The sequence below is a fragment of the Bos taurus genome, chromosome 22 (assembly GCF_002263795.3).
Source record: "Bos taurus isolate L1 Dominette 01449 registration number 42190680 breed Hereford chromosome 22, ARS-UCD2.0, whole genome shotgun sequence".
Taxonomy (NCBI): Eukaryota; Metazoa; Chordata; class Mammalia; order Artiodactyla; family Bovidae; genus Bos; species Bos taurus.
This window is the reverse complement of record NC_037349.1, coordinates 19072977-19090307: the sequence shown is the minus strand read 5'-3', so window position 1 is coordinate 19090307 and position 17331 is coordinate 19072977. Positions and strand designations below refer to the sequence as shown.

At 38.4% G+C, this 17331-nt stretch overlaps 1 protein-coding gene across 3 annotated transcripts in view; it reads left to right on the top strand.

Moving 5' to 3' along the window:
* The window catches only part of GRM7 (glutamate metabotropic receptor 7), a 940532-nt gene that overhangs the window by 477333 nt on the left and 445868 nt on the right, over positions 1-17331 (top strand). For all 3 annotated transcript variants that reach the window (XR_009492289.1, NM_001076055.3, XM_024982891.2), the window contains exon 4: positions 2880-3034. Coding sequence is in view for 2 of the 3 variants with exons in the window: in NM_001076055.3 (NP_001069523.3) it covers positions 2880-3034 (155 nt within the window). In the remaining variant the exon portion in view is untranslated. The remainder of the gene's footprint in view (positions 1-2879; positions 3035-17331) is intronic.

Sequence of the window (17331 nt, the reverse complement as noted above, 5' to 3'; positions counted from 1 at the left end):
CATCCTTTAGATTCACTACCATTTCTTTAACCACTTCCCTGCTGCTCTGCATTTAGGTGGTCTCCAGTAATGCACATATGATTTTGACAGCATCAGTGATCATACCCTTTGGTTAGATTAATAGAGATGGTATCTCTAACTCAAGAGTACAAATGATTGATTGTGTGAAAATAATAAATGCACATAATTTAAGAGGAACAAAAATGTAATTAAAATACTTTTTATGCAAAGCCCTAGTATCCTTTTCCATCCCATCCCACTCTCTGGTTCTGTTCTTCTTGAGCAATTATTTTGATTCTTGAAACTAATTCTTTAGGTCTTCTCGAAATGTGCCTGTATTGCTATTTTGGAATCATTAATTTAAAATATTGTCTATGAAATTCCTCTTATGTTATTTAGAACTTGTCTCATACCTCCTTTATCTTCCTAGCATTATACTATCAGATTTCCATTTAGTAAAAATCAGAGTTGAAATTATGAGCATGTAAATATTATGTACTACAGCAGTATTTTTTCCATGATGTGATTTTACAGGTAGCTTTTTTTGTTCATCAAGTTAATATGACAGATTTTTAACTTGCACGGTTACCTTTAGTATTTTATTATTAATGTCCTAGGTCTATCACTTTTCTCATATGTTTATACACATATATATATATATATTTAAAAAATAATCTCTGAGTTCCATTGTTTTTCTGTACATTTCCCTCCAACTCCATCTTTCTGTTTTAAACTAGGCTAGTCTTTATTATTTTAACTTTTTTGTTTTCTTTCTCTTTCCATTTCTTTTATTTTTATTCATCATTTAGTTTCTTTTTTTGGGGGGGGGTGGCTAGAATGTACCCTCCAGTAATTTTCTTGTAAAGGATGAATTAAAGAAAAACATTTTTTGTGTTTATGACTAAAAAATTCTTCACCTGCCTCCATACTTAATTACTAGTTGGATATGTAAGGTGTGGTCACATATTTATTTTTAAATACATCATCCCAGGCAAATAAATGATTTATAGCAACTATCTATGGGGACTAATAAGTTACAGAACTCATAACTTGCAAGGAATTTGAGATTCTGAGTTTGGATAGAAAAATCTTTAATATCCCCTGAATATCTATCTATCCATCCATCCATCTATCCCTCCCTCTCTCCATCCATACCCATCTATCTAGATGCCAGTTCTATTTGTATAGAGATTCTCTATTTGCATAAAGATTCTATATGTGTTAAATATTAGAATTCTAGATTACAAATTTTTTTTCCTCATAATTTGGAAGGCATTACTCCATCATCCTTTTTTTTATTTTTTCCTCTCTCTGGAGAGGTTGGTAATATTCTGCTTCTTATTACTTTCCAAGAGTCCCAATTTTCCCTTGAAAGCTTTATTCTCACTTTATCCAGAATTTGTAATTCTGTGACATTTGGTTTTTCCCTACTAATTTGCTGGATGTGTGTGTGTGTGGTTTAGTCATTCAGTCGTGTCCGACTCTTTGCAACCCATGGACTGTAGCCCACCAGGCACCTCTGTCCATGGGATCCTCCAGACAAGAATACTGGAGTGAGTCCTTTAATTTGGAAAGTCATACTTTCAGTTCCTTGGATTTTTTTTTCATTAAGAATTATTTTAAAAATTACTTTAATTTCTCGTTATATTTGTTCTTGAAATATTGTTAGTTGGATGTCAGTCCTTCTGTGTTTCTTTCTTTAAGATACTCATCTTTTCTTGTATATGCTATACTTTTTTGCTATTGTTTTGCTTTCTGAAAATATTTCTTCACTTTATACTTTATCTCTTCTAACATAATTTTAATTTCATACTTTTAATAACTAAGACCTCTTTTTTATTGTTGTTTGTTTCTTATTCTTGATAATCTTTCTTGTTCCTGATAATAGAGATCCTGATTCTTATTTAGCTACATTTTTTTTTTTTTTGGTATAATTTCTTCTCCATACCTCACACCAGTTTCCTTTTTCTTATTTATTTGGTTTCTGTTTTATATTGTGGATTTTCCACAATGATGGGTCATTTCGGGCAGTTCCCATTTGAGTAAGACACAAGAAAATTCTACATACATGGGCAAAACTTGTCTGCTGATAGGCCTCTCAGTGGACTGGTCAGGTATCTAGGTGTCCATTCTCTTAGAAAAAGTCTCTATGTCAGTATCTAGAATCTTTTTCATAGGGTAGTTCAGATTTTTCCAGAAAAGTTGTTTTCTGCCTGGGGCAACACACTCCTGATTTCTAGAATTCTATAAGCAGAGGTGAAATTTTTCTTCATGAATAATCAATTTCCCTTTTTTTTTTTAAATTCCTCCTTTTTTTTTCTTGCCCTTGCTATTTATATACTATTTTAATTTATAAATATGGATTGTACATTTTTCAAGCTTAATGTGAAGCTCTGCTTATTTTAATAAGTAATTTAAGATGCTTCCTATAGACTGATACATTGCTTTCCAGAAATGATATGTACCACCAGCAGTGAATGAGAGTGCTCATGTCTCCAGCCTCATGTCAAAACTCACGACACAAAATAAAACCAAACAAACATTTTGGCCAAAATAAGGAGTGAATTTGATAGATCGTTCTCATTCACATTTTCCTCCTTTTTAATATATGTGAATAAGCAGCTTATTACTTACTTATATTTCCCCTTTTATCTTTTGACTTTGAATACTCTGCCTGTTTTCCTCAAGCTGCCTTGAATTTTTTTATTGGCTTACAATATCTCTCTATATACTAAGAATGAAAATCCTTTGGCTTACTACCAGCTTATTTGCTTTTTGAGAAATAGTAGCTTGTTTTCCTTCTGCTTGATTCCGAATATGTCTATGTATAATAGCTGCTGTTTATCATTAACATATCTTTTTAATGTTCCTCTCCACAGGCAGATCCTTGCAGCAGCCAAAAGAGCTGACCAAGTAGGCCACTTTCTCTGGGTGGGATCAGACAGCTGGGGATCCAAAATCAACCCGCTGCACCAGCATGAAGATATTGCAGAAGGAGCCATCACCATTCAGCCCAAACGAGCAACTGTGGAAGGTATGAGTTTTGTCAGTAGTAGGATTTGCTGAGAGAGCGGCTGGTGCTGTGTAGAGTGGCTGGGGCATGAGTCTCCTTGAGGGTTGGGTGTTTTTACATAATTTATGCAGGATCTGTTCAAACTTCCAGCTGTGAAATACAAATGAAGCCCTATATCTGGTCTGTTATTTTAGTTGATAGTCTTCTCTTGAAAAGATCATGTTATTCTCATAATAATATCACCATTAGCATATATCTTTGTTTTATTATGCTGCAAGAGCTTTCTGTGGGATCATTATCTTTAATAAGAGGTGAAATAATAACACAGTCCAAGTATGTGTAAGTGAGGTACATTTTTTTCTGAGAGAATGTTTTCCCTTTGTAATTTGTCATTGCTTCCATAGCAGGACACCTTTTTTTTTTAATGCATTTACTTATTTGATTGTGCCAGATCTTAGTTGCCGCATGCAGCATCTTTGACTTGTGGCATGTAGGATCTTAAGCTGTGACATGTGAACTCTCAGCTGTGGCATATGGGATCTAGTTCCCTGACCAGAGATCAAGGCTGGGCCCCCTGCAAAGGAAGCCTGGAGCCTTAGGCTCTGGATTCTTTCCCCCATTACCTCTCGGGGTCTCCTCCAGTCCCCAGGATCATTTGGCATACCACCTGTCCCAGGCATCACCATCATTTTTCCTTCCTGGGTCTCTTTTGTCCTTGCATTCTTTTTCTCTTAAGCTTCCTGCCCCTTTTCTTTCCCTTTGCCTTCCTTGTAGCTACAAAGATTCTTTAAGAGGTAGAAGGAGGAGAGAGCATTTATTGGCATCTTTCTGATGTCACAAAAGTTGCTGATTACAATTTATGTTCTCCTTTAATTTGAAGATAAGTTACTTCTGAAAGAAGATACTGTAAAGAAAAGGAACTCCTCTGCTGGTTTTGGGTCTTTGTCTTCCTTTTCTGATGGGCCAGGTCTCCGAAGATTTCATAAAGCATGCTTTGCATGTTAAAAGAACTCTATCCACTCACTCAAAAAAGATCAAATATTTGTCTTTCTTTCTATTCTGTCTCTACTCCAATCTAATTAATTATTCTCCCTAGAAGGCTGCATGGTCTATGTGGGCTTTTTAAACAAGCCAGGTTATGGTTTTGTCACTGTTCCCTTTCTGTGTTATCTCGGGGAGATAAAAATCCTATAAGTCACCCATGTGGTCATGGAGAGCCTTTGAATTAATTGCAGTACAAGTCCAAAGAAGATTGCCCATCTTCCAAACCAGACCAGTACATCTGCAGATGAGCTGCAAAAACAAAAGACAGTTTAACTATTTCCATTCCTTTTCACTCAAAAATTTAAGTATTTACTGTGTGTTTTGCTTTGTGCTAAGTTGGAAAAATAAGGACAAAAGTCCCACCCTCAAAGCAAACACAGCTGAGTAAATGTATCAGAATGTAGTTGTTGACCGTGTAATAGAAATACTATAAACACAGTTTAGAATAGATGGTTTAGGTGAGGTAATGTGCCAGCTTGTCTAGGGTGGTGATGCTGTGGTTGTGGAAGACACCTGAGAGATGGAACAAAATGATGTGCTAATGCTCATCGGACCATAAGAAGCTCCTCTACTCTCAACCCACGTGGTGGGAACAGGAGCAATGGAGCAGGGCATACCAAGTAATATTAAATCATTCATTCGGCAACATATACCTTCTTTGTAGCCATCCTAAACTTCTTCCAGCTCTTCAAAAATGTTCTCACTGATGTTCATTGGGAAAGCTCTTCCCTCTCCTACAGTTGTGGTCACTGCACTGTTTGCCTGATTAACTCCTTTCTAACATACGTGTCCCTGATTAGATATTATTTTTCCTTGGAAGCCATCTACAACCATTGCACTCCAGCCAGGTCTGGTTAGGGGCTCCATCTGTTGCTCTTATGGCACCTTCCCATAGCTCCTACCATTGTAACATCTCTTTACTTGTCTCTTTCTGGAGACTTATCCTTTACATGCCATCGAACCACAAATGCCTTGATCTTGGCTTGGACTGGAAGGTGATCAAATAGGTTTTCAAGTGGTTGGATGCCTGGCTGGATGGAGGAAATACATACCACATAAGGACCTGGCACAAATGGCTGAGAAGTGGGCCAGGGTTGGATCATGAAAGATCTTGTAAACTACACTGAGGAATTTGTATCTTACTCTGAAGCCTAGGCAGCGTCTGAGGATGAAAATGGGATGTTGTAAAAGGGAATGAGGAAGCTCACTCAGATGACTCTGTAGAGGGATGAAGTGTCGAATTTGGGTGAGGACCAAAGCAAAGCACATTACAGGGTCTGTGCTGAGGCCCTCTCTTCCCAAGCTGTAGACACGTCATAGGCATATTAGTAACTCCATGGTTGCGAGATCCAGGTTCAACATGTCTCAGGAAATGACTAAGTAGCTTAATACAAATTATTGAAACAAAATGCATTTTCATATGTTTCTAGGGATACTCAAAGTTGTTAAAGTAGACACAAGATAGCATCCTGAATCTGCTAAGCAAGAAATATGGCCTCAAAAGCAAGATGGTGAGGAAATGCTCTTATCAATGAAAGTACTTTTGAAATGTGGCAAAACAGCATCTCTTCATGCAAAACTCTGCATGGCTACCCAGAAAGAACACGAGGCTTTTCATTTTGTTCTTTAGGACTTGTGTGGCTTCTGTCTACCCATGTGGTCTTGTGCATTGATACAGAGTGGAGATTTGTTCATTAATATAGAGGATGGGATCACAGGATTGTGGCTGTTTATTTGGTGTCACTCTCCTAAGGAAATGAAAAAAGAAAGCCTTCAGTTGCATTAAGGTTTCTAAACACAGCTGTGAAATATATGAAATGAAACTAGAGAGCATATTCCATATGGGCAAGTATGTTTTCCTCTCCTACTTTTTTATCTTTTTTCATTTTGGGGATGTTCCGTAGTGGACTCTACTGGAATGGAGCATTATCCAAATACTCAGAACACTATTGCATCCCTTTTAATCTTTGACTGTGTTGTATAATGTTGTACCTTCAAATGGAAATAAGAAAAAGCCAGTCAATAATCAACATGATTTTTTTCCCTTTAGATCCATATTTGGAACACATTTAGCAAACATCTATACTTTTGGCTCATCATCTCTATATTTGCATGAACAATTAACAGTACATTGCCTTAGGCCAAAAGGCTAGCAAGGGCTGGGTCCTGTGAAAATCATGTTCATCAACTTTTGTCTTCTATTTGTATTTATTCTCCATTTATAGAAAACAGGGCCTCAGTGCTTGCCAGCCCAGGGGGTCATTTCCCCTATTTTGAATGAGACAATGATAGCAACTGTGCCCAGGAAAGGTCAGCTCTGGCCCCTTTGGCTGCTCTCTACATGGGATATAAAAGAATGTCTCTAGATTTGGCAGCGCTTCTCCAGCTCCTGAGCCAAAACAGCTCCATGATTTTTAATCTTTCTGTATTGTCTGATGAGCCAAGGGATCCCTAGCATTTTTCTATTTTCTGTTGTCCCATTAGCAGGGTCCCCCAGTCATCCTCTCCAGCCCTCAACAAGTCCTCAAAGCAAAATGGCCAAAACGCCATGGACTCTGCCATCTAGGGTGCTCAGCTTCTTCTAGAGTAGGCTGTCCTAAACATCCTCTAATTATAGCCAGCAAGGATCATTGGCCAGGCTCTTTTCGTCTCTGACATAATCATTAGCATCAGAGAGAGAACATAATAAAGGATGAATTTTCAAAGACAACTCTGACAGCTCTGACTATTGGTGATGATTTTCCAGTGGGTCTATAGCACAGCTTGGTTCTTGAATTAAATCAGTGATGTGTGTAAGAAAAGACAAAAAGTGCTGTGGATCTGGCATGAAAAAGTTGGTTATTTAATGCATTTATTTTTTTTTTTTTACTCAACATAGAAAGACATTCTATATTTTTCTCAAAACCAGAGATCAAAGCTATGAAGAGCTGAATGAAAATATTTCTGGCTCCAATATATATATGCCCTACTTTAGTCTTTCTGATTACCTGAAATGTTCCACACACATCACAGAGTTTTGTTAGGGGAATGACAGAAAATGCGAAGCAATAAAATATCACCTTAAATCACAATAGTATTTCTAAGCAATGCTATAATTAATAATAGACCTATAACCTTGTTTGATGAAAGAGAAGTGAGAATATTGCATGTTCAGTGTTATGACAATGTTTTTCATTAAATCTGTCATAAATGTTTATAAGCTTCTAGCACGGTATCAGCCCTTGATCTAAAAACTGAGATATATAGCAGATGACAATCAGATCACACCCCTGCACTCCTGAAATTGCCCTCTTAATGTGGAGGTGACAGGTGATAAAGAAAAATGTAAATAAGAAAATATCATACTAGAATAATTACTATCAAGTGCATTTCCTTAAGAACCAACTTGTAAATCAGAGAGATACAGATGGCAAAGAAAGAAGAGAGACAAAGCACCAGTATACCATGCAGGCTGAAAAAACATCAATTTGGAGGATGTGTAGGGAGGTCAGCAGCTCAAGCCTCTCTGACCTGTTCTCAATTCCTGGCACACATTCATATCAGATCCTTTCACTGCCAATATGCCAGGGCTTTCCATTGCACCGTTTCTTGTTGATCTGGAAAATATAGGTTATTTGTGTATGTGTGTATTTGTGTGTGAGAGATCAAATCATTAATTTTTTTTTGAAAGAATTTCTCCTTTTTTTCAGAATTAGCCTACCCTGCAAAACCAAGCAATACTCCTGCAGTTCAAAAGGTATCACATACCCCCTTTATGGCAACACAGATTATACTCTCGGGCTTCACACCCAACTGGAATCTGATCCTTCAGGGCAGTGTCTGAGACCCATGAGTTCCATGGGATTATCCATCCTTTTTTTTTTTTTCCTGAAACTTTGGCATTTACTAATAGACCTACCATACATATGACTTGACGGATATGGTTGAATATTAGGATGTCCTTCTTATAACCCCTGGTAGCTCAGACAGTAAAAAATCTACCTGCAGTGCATGAGACACAGGTTTGATCTCTGGGTCAGGAAGATCCCCTAGAGAAGGAAATGGCAACCCACACCAGTATCCCTTCTTGGAGAATCCCATGGACAGAGGAGCCTGGTGGGCTACAGTCCATGGGGTCACAAAAAGTCAACCATGACTGAGTGACTAACACTTTCATTTTCTTATAGCCATCTTGTTTCACCCTTTATCTTGTCTGAGTTGCATTCTTTACAAGTGTCATTTACTTCACAGAGATGCCCCTCTCTTCCTTTGCCTCTCTTATGTATCCCTCTTCTAAGAAAAACTATACATTCTTCAAGTCTCATCATCAGTCTCATTTCCATTTCTCCGTTGATGTGTTTGGTCCTTCCCTCATCACCTCAGCCTCGCTCTGTACCTCATCACATTCAGAAACTTTCACTTTACAAATATCCTTCCCTCTTTATTTTACCTACCTACTCCAGAGTTGTATTCACTGTCTTCACATCAAAGTTAATGTTTCTTTGTATCAGAGAACTATAGGTAATGGGCTGTTTAATGTGGAAGAGACCATTTATTGTCAATCAGTTAACAAAGGTTGACTGCCTCCTATCTGTCAAGCACTGATTAGGTACTGGTAACCAGGAAACAAAAATTCCTCTCCTAATGGAGATTAAAGCACAGCAAAAGGGGAGTAATAATAATAATTTATTATTATTATTAATAGGCATAAGAAATAAGTAAATAGTAGTGTTAACTGTTGGTAAACAGTATAAATTCTATCTCTTTATGAATATTCTCATTTCATATATTCATCATTTTCCTAGTGTTTAGTTCCTTGCTCATTATTTTCTTTAAATATTTGAGTATATTTAAGATGTTGATTTAAGGTCTTTATCTGGTAAGTCCAGCATCTTACTAATTAGGGTATACATTAGGTCATACCAATGGATAGTTTGTATCATTTTTTTCCCTTGAAGTGGACTGGACTTACCTATTTTATTGTACACCTTTTGATTTTTTTGTTGATAACTGGGCATTTGAATATTGTACTGTGGGAACTCTGGAACTAAGATTCCCCATTTGCCAGGGTTTGATGTGCCGTTTGTGGAAGGCTGAAGTTGTTGGTCTGTTCAGAGATTTCTCCGAACTTAAAAAGACACTATTCCTTATCATTTGTGTAGTCACTGAAGTGCCTGCTCTGTTAGCTTGTATTCAGTTAGCATTTTGACAAAAATTTCCTTAAATGCCAGGAGCTAAATCAAAACAAGATAAACAAAAACAACAACAACAAAACATGCCCTTCACAGCCCTGATTAGTTAGTTAGGGCTTCCATAACAAAGTACAGACTGGGTGACTTAGACAACAGAAGTGTGGTTTTTTTTGTTTGTTTTTTTTCCACAGGTTGAAAGGCTAGAAGTCCAAGATGAAAGTGTTAACAGGGTTATTCCTTCTCAGGGCATGAAAGTATACCTGTTCTTTGCCTCCTGCCCATCTTCTGACAATTTGCTGGCAAGCTTGGCATCCCTTGGGTTGCCTTCATCATCACATGATGTTCTTTCTCTGTGTCCTGATTTTCCTTCTTATAAGGATGCTGTTCATTTGGATTAGATCCACTCTGAAGACTTCATCCTGACTTTACTAATTACATTCATCATGGCCCCATTTCTGAACAAGGTCACATTTGAGGTACTGGGGTTTTGGACTTCAACATACGAATTTTGAGATAGACTTAACTTAATACATAACACTCAGTCTTGGTGGTTTGGCTCTGTTCTGAAACATGCCTTTAACACTTAGCTCGGTTATTTGCAATTTTGCCTTAACCTTCACTACCTGCTTGTGCTGATCCTCGGGATTAATCAAAGATCAAAGTCTTCTCATGAGTTTTTTCAGCCTCCATCCTGCCCTGGGTATGTATGTGGCTTTCTAAAACCCACCCCTCTCTAGTGTACACAGGCATTTGCTAATGCCCTAATTTCCCAAGGAAATACTCTTTCAGATTTTCCTCCCAGGATTTCAGGTATCACTTGTATGTTTCCATAATAATAATTTGCTCCAGGTGACTGTAGGTTGTTCAATCACTTTATAATGTGTATAAACAATGTCTGCCTTTTTCTCTCTCTGAATGAGTCCCAGGTTAGGTAAAACAGAGAGAAGTGTGTTGTACCCATCCTTCAGGTAGTCTCCAGAAATATTACAATAGAGAAAAACAATACTTTGCTAATAAAGTCTGCTATGCACTCCCTGGTATGTACTAGGGTCCCCCCCCCCAAGAATGTGGGCTGTGGTCTTCAGGTCTTCAAGACTGCCACTGAGAGAGGGTAGGGGTTGGAAAAAGAAAAAAAAAATCCACAAAGCTTTTCTATCATTTTCAAGTTCGTCTTTTTCTTAATTTAGCATTCAGCATTGTTTGCTGTAAAACTTTGGTCATCTTCCAGAGTTATAGCAAAGTTGCTTTTGACAGTTTCTGTTGTTTTCAGTTTTTGAATTGAGGGACAGGAGTTTGGAGCTGCCCACTCTGCCCCTTTGCTCACATCACGCCTGGCAAGTGCTACAAAGAAAGAAAAAATAGAGAAGGCTAAGGGGCTCATCAGCGGTGGTGGGAGCACTGCGGTGTTAAGTAGACTGGTCAGGATGAGCCTTATTAACAAGATGACGTTTGGTCAATGACTTAAGGAAGTGAAGGGACCATCCAAGTTAATACCTGGGTGAAGATTATACAGAGTATAGAAAGCAGCGCCGGTGTGCTAGGGCTGGAGAATCTCTGGTATGTGTAAGGAACAAAGATGCTTATGAGGCTGGAACAGAGAAAGAAATCTGAAGTGTGGGGTTGATGTTTACATATTACTGTATATAAAATTGATTATCAGCAAGGACCTATTATATAACATGGGGAACTCTATTCCATATTCTGTAATAATGTATATGGGAAAAGAATCTGAAAAAGAATGGGGATATGTGTGTATATAACTGAATCACTTTGTTGTACACCTGAAACGAATGCAGTGTTCTAAATAAGCTATACTCCAATATTGAACTCCAATATCTAATCTAAATTACAACAAGAGATAATGAGAGAGTTGGGTCACATAGGACCTTGAAGGCCATTAAAAAATGTTATCACTTTATAGAATTAAAGGAGAAGATCTTTTCAGCACTAAAGCACAGGAATAGCTTGTATTGTCCAAATGTTAAAAAGAATAATACCGGCTCTTCAGTTCAGTTCAGTCGCTCAATCATGTCCAACTCTTTGCAACCCCATGAATCTCAGCACGCCAGGCCTCCCTGTCCATCACCAACTCCCAGAGTTCACTCAAACTCATGTCCATCGAGTCGGTGATGCCATCCAGCCATCTCATCCTCTGTCATCCCCTTCTCCTGCTGCCCCCAATCCCTCCCAGCATCGGAGTCTTTTCCAATGAGTCAACTCTTTGCATGAGGTGGCCAAAGTACTGGAGTTTCAGCTTTAGCATCAGTCCTTCCAAAGAACACCCAGGACTGATCTCCTTTAGAATGGCCTGGTTGGATCTCCTTGCAGTCCAAGGGACTCTCAAGAGTCTTCTCCAACGCCACAGTTCAAAAGCATCAGTTCTTCAGTGCTTAGCTTTTTTCACAGTCCAACTCTCACATCCATACATGACTACTGGAAAAACCATAGCCTTGACTAGATGGACCTTTCTTGGCAAAGTAATGTCTCTGCTTTGGAATATGCCATCTAGGTTGGTCATAACTTTCCTTCCAAGGAGTAAGTGTCTTTTAATTTCATGGCTGCAATCACCATCTGCAGTGATTTCAGAGCCCCCAAAAATAAAGTCTGACACTGTTTCCACTGTTTCCCCATCTATTTCCCATGAAGTGATGGGTCTAGATGCCATGATCTTCGTTTTCTGAATGTTGAGCTTTAAGCCAACTTTTTCACTCTCTACTTTCACTGTCATCAAGAGGCTTTTGAGTTCCTCTTCACTTTCTGCCATAAGGGTGGTGTCATCTGCATATCTGAGGTGATTGATATTTCTCCCAGCAATCTTGATTCCAGCTTGTGCTACTTCCAGCCCAGTGTTTCTCACATGATGTACTCTGCATATATATTAAATAAGCAGGATAACAATATTCAGCCCTGACATACTGCTTTCCTGATTTGGAACCAGTCTGTTGTTCCATGTCCAGTTCTAACTGTTGCTTCCTGACCTGCCTATAGGTTTCTCAAGAGGCAGGTCAGGTGGCCTGGTATTCCCATCTCTTTCAGAATTTTCCACAGTTTATTGTGATCCACACAGTCAAAGGTTTTGGCATAATCAATAAAGCAGAAATAGATGTTTTTCTGGAACTCTCTTGCTTTTTCCATGATCCAGCGGATGTTGGCAATTTGATCTCTGGTTCCTCTGCCTTTTCTAAAACCAGCTTGAACATCTGGAATTTCACGGTTCACATATTGCTGAAACCTGAGAGAATTTTGGCTTGGAGAATTTGAGCTCTACTTTATTAGCATGTGCTGCTACTGCTGCTAAGTCGCTTCAGTCGTGTCCAACTCTGTGCGACCCCAGAGATGGCAGGCCACCAGGCTCCTCTGTCCATGGGATTTTCCAGGCAAGAGTACTGGAGTGGGGTGCCATTGCCTTCTCTGACTAGTATGTGAGATGAATGCAATTGTGCAGTAGTTTGAGCATTCTTTGGCATTGCCTTTGTTTGGGATTGGAATGAAAACTGACCTTTTCTAGTCCTGTGGCCATTGCTGAGTTTTCCAAATTTGCTGGCATATTGAGTGCAGCACTTTCACAGAAACATCTTTCAGGATTTGAAATATATCAACTGGAATTCCATCACCTCCACTAGCTTTGTTCATAGTGATGCTTTCTAAGGCCTACTTGATTTCACATTCTAGGATGTCTGGCTCTAGGTGAGTGATCACACCATTGTGATTATCAGTACTGGCTCTTAGGTTGACTTTAAAATATAGGAGAATGAAGGATGAAGTCTAGGAGAATGGTTCTGATGCTATTAAAATAAACTAAGTGAGAGATGATAATGGAGTGAAACAGGGAGGTAGCAATGAAGATTATGAGACGTGTATGGGCTTAAAATACAATTTGAAAATAAAGTCAACAGAATTTTGGACATAAAAAAATATATGAGTCAAGAATGATTGCATGTTCTTTACATGAGCAACTGGAAGAATGGAATTGTCATTAGGTGATGGAAAAACTGACAGCAGAGCCATTTTTAGGTCAACAAACCAAATTTGGATGTGTTGAACTGAAAATATTTACTAGATAACCAAGTGGAGTAATGAAGTAGACTATTGAGAATGTGAGTCTCAAATTTATAAAAGGCTTTTGGAAATAGAATTATTTTCTTGGAGTCATTGACGTAGAGATGGCACTGAAAGAAGTAATATACAGAATAATAGGGAACCAAAGAGCAGTTGCTCTGACATTTCAGTATTAAGAGGTTGGAAAGAGGAGAAAGTAGATTGACCAGTGAGATCAAATGAAAATAACATGAGCCTGTTTCCTTGGAACCAGGCTAAGGAAATATTTCAGAATATAGGGATTTTCATCAGCATCACCAAAACACTACTGCATGGTTGGGTAGAACTATGGAGAATTGATCATTTAACCTGGCAGTGTGGAGCTTATTGTGATTTTTTTTTTTTTTTTTTTTGCAAACTGTTTCATCTGAGTGGTGTTAACAAAAACCTGGTTTAAGAGAGAATTGGAGGAGTGTATTCATAGTTAAGTATCATCCCCTTAAACTCCTACTACCATCTCCCAGTTTGCATATCATAGACCTCAAGGAAGGAAGACATGGTCACCCAGATCTTTTGAGTATCTTCAAAGGTAAATGACAGAAAAGCATAACTGTATGGGACAAGTAATAATCCTGTCCTCCAGAATATCAAGCTGGTTTTGGACGTGAAGTTATGTCATGACATATAGAGTGAAAGCCTTAGGGGAACTTCCTAAGGCATGTATTTTTTCTATCCTAGCAACATGATGCAGTGTCCTTCTAGGCATTTGTTTCATACTATAGAACTTGATTATATTTTGCCTTATAGAAAATATGGGATGTGTATGTGGTTTAATCATCGCCAACTGCATCGCTAGATACAGAGATAGTGAATTTACATATGAATCTGACCAACATCAATTGTTACATTTCACCACCATCAAGGTAGGGTGCTACGTAGCCTGGGAAATTTTTTTCTGCCAGTCCAGTTTTCTCACGTTGAAAATGAGTGGATAGTATTAAAATGATTGGTGAGAAATGTTACAGCTCTAGTTTTCTCTTATAAGCTATTGAAAAAAAGTATGTGTGTGTGTGTGTGTGTGTGTGGTGTAGTTAAAGATAATGAAGGCAAGAGTGTTGCTGAGAGGAATAGGGAAAAGAAGAAAGAGAGGAAATCACAAGTAAAGAAAAGTACTAGGGACAGAAGTAAAATAGATGGAAACAAAATTAAAGTACCCATCTAGGCTTTCCTGGTGACTCAGATGGTAAAGAATCTGCCTGTAATGCAGGAGACCCAGGTTTGATCCCTGGGTCGGAATGTTCCCCTGGAGAAGGAAAAGGAAGCCCGCTCTAGCATTCTTGCCTTGCCAAGGACACAGGAACCTGGTCAGCTACAGTCCATGGGATTGCAAAGACTGGGACACAACTAAGCAACTAACATCATCTGAGTTTTATTCAAGTACAAGACAGTTAGAAAACAATGAAATGAATAGAGGAAAAGTTGAAGAAGAAGAAGTAAAAAGAAAAGTCATCAGGGAGAGGTAAACTGTAAAATCGGAAGCTGAGAGAAAGGAAAAGGGAAAGTATTAAGTCGCTCAGTCGTGTCCAGCTCTTTACAACCTGTGGGCTGTAGTCCACCAAGTTCCCCTGTCCATGGAATTCTCCAGGCAAGAATATTGGAGTGGGTTGCCATTTCCTTCTCCAGGGGATCTTCCCGACCCAGGGATTAAACCCAGGTCTCCTATATTGCAGAGAGATTCTTTACTGTCTAAGCCATCAGAGAAGCCCAGATATATATAAATTGAGTGGAGGGGAAGAAAATCACAAATACCTTAACAGTTTGAAAAGCCTATCTTTGAAATTGATGAAGCTAATACATAATTTTCTTCTCCTTTCAGAGCTATTTTTAACTGCTTTTTTTCCCCTTATCACAAGGAAAAGGAAACAATTTTTATTTTTTCAAATTATCCTTATATGTGTATATGATCTTTTATACTTTACTTTTATTATATTTATTTTTAATTGATTGATGATTGCATTACAATATTGGTTTGCTTTCTGTCATCCATGAACATGAATTAACCATAGGTGTACATCACCATTTGTGAGAACATGGACTTGACCCATTACCTCCTTCCATCACCGTGGACTGAGAATAAGATTTCCCTTCTTTGTGCCTGGGGGGTGGGGATGGGAGGAGGGGTTATCCCAGGAGCCCACAGACTCACCTGTGGTCTGTGAAGAACTGCACCTACAGTAGTTAAAAATGTCATTAGTTTGAGTAAGTGTTAATAGTAAGACAGAAGCCCTTGAAACTATTAAAGGCGGAACTGTGAAAGCAAATCTGTAGTAAGAATTCAAAGGGCCATTAACTTAGCCATAAGGGTGGCTGGAAGAAAAATCATTTAAAGAAATTAGAAGACTGAAGAGGCTTCTTTCATGTTCTTTAACAAAAACTAGATGTTTGATAATCTCTTCTTTTTTTTTTTTTTTTAATGGTTACAGACTTTAATTACATTGGTAAATCCCATGCAATCCCTGATATACAACATAATCACAAGAGTATAATAATCTCTTCTTTCTTGGATAAGAGGAGGAACAGAGATTCTTTATTTTTTTCTCCAGTTCAGCATGTTCTTGATGTTAGGTATGTGCTATTATGTTAAATAAGATTTTAAAGTTAAAATTACCTCCTTCCAAATTTACATAGAGACTTTTTTCTTCTCTTAATCAATTGTAAAAGACTTTTCACACTTGTCACTTGACTTAGAAAATTGCTTCCCTAACCTCTTAACACCCTGTGCCTTTTAAAATTGCTAAAATTATCTTTTTTTTTTCTTACGATTCACATTTTAGACAGAAATACCAGTTTGTCTTTTGGATTCAAGGAGCTTTGGGCACAAGACAACATGTTATTACTTAACATAAATTCAACACACTTCACCTGAATACAGCCCAGAAACCTTAATAAGTGCTAGTGATGAGATAAGATGCCACCCCCATAGTGAAAGTACCCCTGGTGTATTTGGGAAATCAGATTTTTTTTTTTTTAAATCAGATTATCAGAATAATCTTGCAGAGAGATTGAGCAATCCTGAAATAAGTGAGCTTAGTTCCCTGCCCAGGAATTGAACCTGGGTAGCCTGAATGAAAACCAGAAATTCTAACCACTAATGTAGGGGTTGGAGGCTAGAAGCAGAGTAGCCCTGGCTCTTGCTTCCATTTGAAAGCAAGAATGTTTCAAGCGAGGAAAAAAAAAAAACCAAACAAGCAAACAAACAAACCAAAACAAGTACACAGTTTATTATTAGAGACAGAAGTCAGGGAGCACACAGAGAAATAGTTTTAAGATTGAAACAAGGTGGAATTACAGGCCCAGAGAGAAAGTGTGTGGACATCCTCTAATGACAAGGAGCACAGTAAAGAGGCTGATAAATCACTTACATGGGGCAGTTCTTCCAGGTCTTTGTTTACCTTTAGCCAATTATCTTGTTTCTTTTCCCACATCCAACCTGTACGAGGATCCTTCTCCATTTTCAAGCGTATCTTTTCACCAAGATGGATTCCAGTGCAGAGACCTATGGGGGGCTTGACTCACCTATTATGGAGCATTGCCGCCCCCTTTTTGACCCTCAAGGAGCCTTCCTGCACATGTGTAATCAGGCAAGTTTTCCTTGACCTTTCAAGTGGTCATCTTATCTCTACCTCAGCAGAGCTCAGCTCTTGCCACCAGCTTTGTCCTTGAAGTGTCTTGGGAAAACAAAGCTTCAGTTTTACTACACTTGACAAACACCAGCTGTCCAGCCCAGGGGCCCATCCGTCTCCTACCTCAATAATGTCAGAGGATGAATTGTGATAATAGGGGTTTCCGTGAACACTAACAGGTAGAGGGCATTATCTGACAAAAATAGGTGACACACGAATTAATCCTTAAAGGACTAATAGTAGTTGACCTAGTAAAGAAGCAGTTGAGGTGTTGCATTTAGCGAGAGCAGAATTTACAATTTACAAAGGTCTCAAAGCAGCAAATGGCATGTCGACATATTAAAAACAGCTGGAGGTTGTGAAGGAGTTTGGGTGAGTGGTG